Source organism: Dipteris shenzhenensis, chromosome 2, assembly GCF_047967505.1.
Source record: "Dipteris shenzhenensis isolate YYH24624 ecotype China chromosome 2, Dip_SZ_1.0, whole genome shotgun sequence".
NCBI lineage: Eukaryota > Viridiplantae > Streptophyta > Polypodiopsida > Gleicheniales > Dipteridaceae > Dipteris > Dipteris shenzhenensis.
This window is the reverse complement of record NC_141597.1, coordinates 49,716,161-49,717,776: the sequence shown is the minus strand read 5'-3', so window position 1 is coordinate 49,717,776 and position 1,616 is coordinate 49,716,161. Positions and strand designations below refer to the sequence as shown.

The following is a 1,616-nucleotide window of genomic DNA, read 5'->3' as shown; positions in this document are numbered from 1 at the left end:
TCGTAACATAAACTTGTAACACAAACTTGCAACACAAAGTTGTTACACAAAGTCGTAACATAAAGTTGTGTCTAGAAGTTGTAACACAAAGTTGTAACACCTTCTCTTTCTTCATAAGTTCATGTTGGCACAGAGTCAACACTAGAAAGAAGCCCTTTTGGATTATAACACCATTTTTTAATGGTGGCACATTAGATGACTTCTTGAAGCAGCTTCCCGTAGCTTCTAGGAGATATGCAGAATATATGGATAAGCACTTTGAGGGACAAAAGCACAAGAGGGCAAAAGAAAATGACCCAACAGATGACATGCTTGAGAAAATTAAAAGTTTTACCAATTCCACTATCGATATGGTGCATGCTTTGGCCTTGGGACTTGCAGCACTACATGAGCATGGTTGGATCCATTGTGACCTACATCTTTGCAATGTTGTTCTAGATTGGCCTCCAAAAGGACAGGTTCAGATAGGTATAATTGATTGGGGCCGTGCTCTAGCATTCAAAGAGGGAAGAGGTCCCTTAATTTCACAAAAGGGAGTGCTAGAGCCATCAGGTGAATTCAAGTCTCATGTTGATGCTAAAAAGAAATCTTTGCAAGCTCACAAGTGGCTTGCCCTAGAGATTTTGGACCCATCAGTATCTTCTCCATACTCTCCTTCTTCAGATGTTTATGCTCTTGGGTGGGTTTTCAAACAACTTGCTTGTTTTGCGGAGGATGCATTGAGAGTTTCAGGAGTTGCACCTATTGTTCCACATTGCAAAAGGGCATTAACAGCACATTTGAAGACCATGAGTAATTCCATGATGACACCAAATCCTACTGATCGAAAAACAGCATTTGACATAGTCGAACGCTTAAGTCGACTTGGTTGTAATGGAGACCTTGCCATGAGACCCATGGCAGAGATGGAGTTGAAAATGTTTTGCTAAGAATTTATTTATGATCTAATTGATACACTTACTTGAAGATCATGACTTCATGATGGATAATTACAGAGATGCAATTAGATTAAATAATAATATTTTTTTGGCTATGGTTTCGATGGAGAGGGAGAGAGAGATAGAGAGTAGTCCCTTCCATGAATACTTTGTAAATACAATAATTAACATAAGCTTATTAACTACTTCCACATGGCTAGTCAAACGAATTCAAGTCTAAGGAAATGCGACTATTTGGTATGGGTACCTTCGTCAAGTTCATTATTATTCCATTTGAGGTCAACCATAAAGAATGGCACCTGTAGATTGATTGGTTCTTCATTTGTGAGTGGAGGATGTACCTGCATGACCCTAACATCTATCTGTGAGAAGATGGCGTCTAAATGAATGGCAATTTTCAATGGTTTCCAATGTTTGTATCCAATTATTGACATTGTTTTGTTTGGATTATTAGAAGGAGGTTCCAACATTCAAAGAGAGGTTCCAAAGTTTAGAAGAGGTTTAAGGGTTAAAAGGAGGATCCAAGGTTCAGGGTAGAGTACATGGGGGAGAACTCATCTCCCTCGTAGATCATGGAGGTCAAGGGTTGAGGGACTAAGGGTTTAGGGGGAGAATAGGAGTGGGAGAGGAAGAAGGTGTAAGAGCATGGGGGAAAAAGAGAGAGGAGAAAGGAGGAGG

The 1,616-nt window shown here is 39.9% G+C and overlaps 1 protein-coding gene across 1 annotated transcript; it reads left to right on the top strand.

The window, feature by feature from the left end:
• The first annotated feature begins 245 nt into the window (after positions 1-245).
• Positions 246-929, top strand: LOC147904908 (uncharacterized). The gene has a single exon (XM_087392706.1). The coding sequence runs from the start codon at positions 246-248 to the stop codon at positions 927-929; it is 684 nt and encodes a 227-aa protein (XP_087248832.1).
• Positions 930-1,616: the final 687 nt, after the last annotated feature.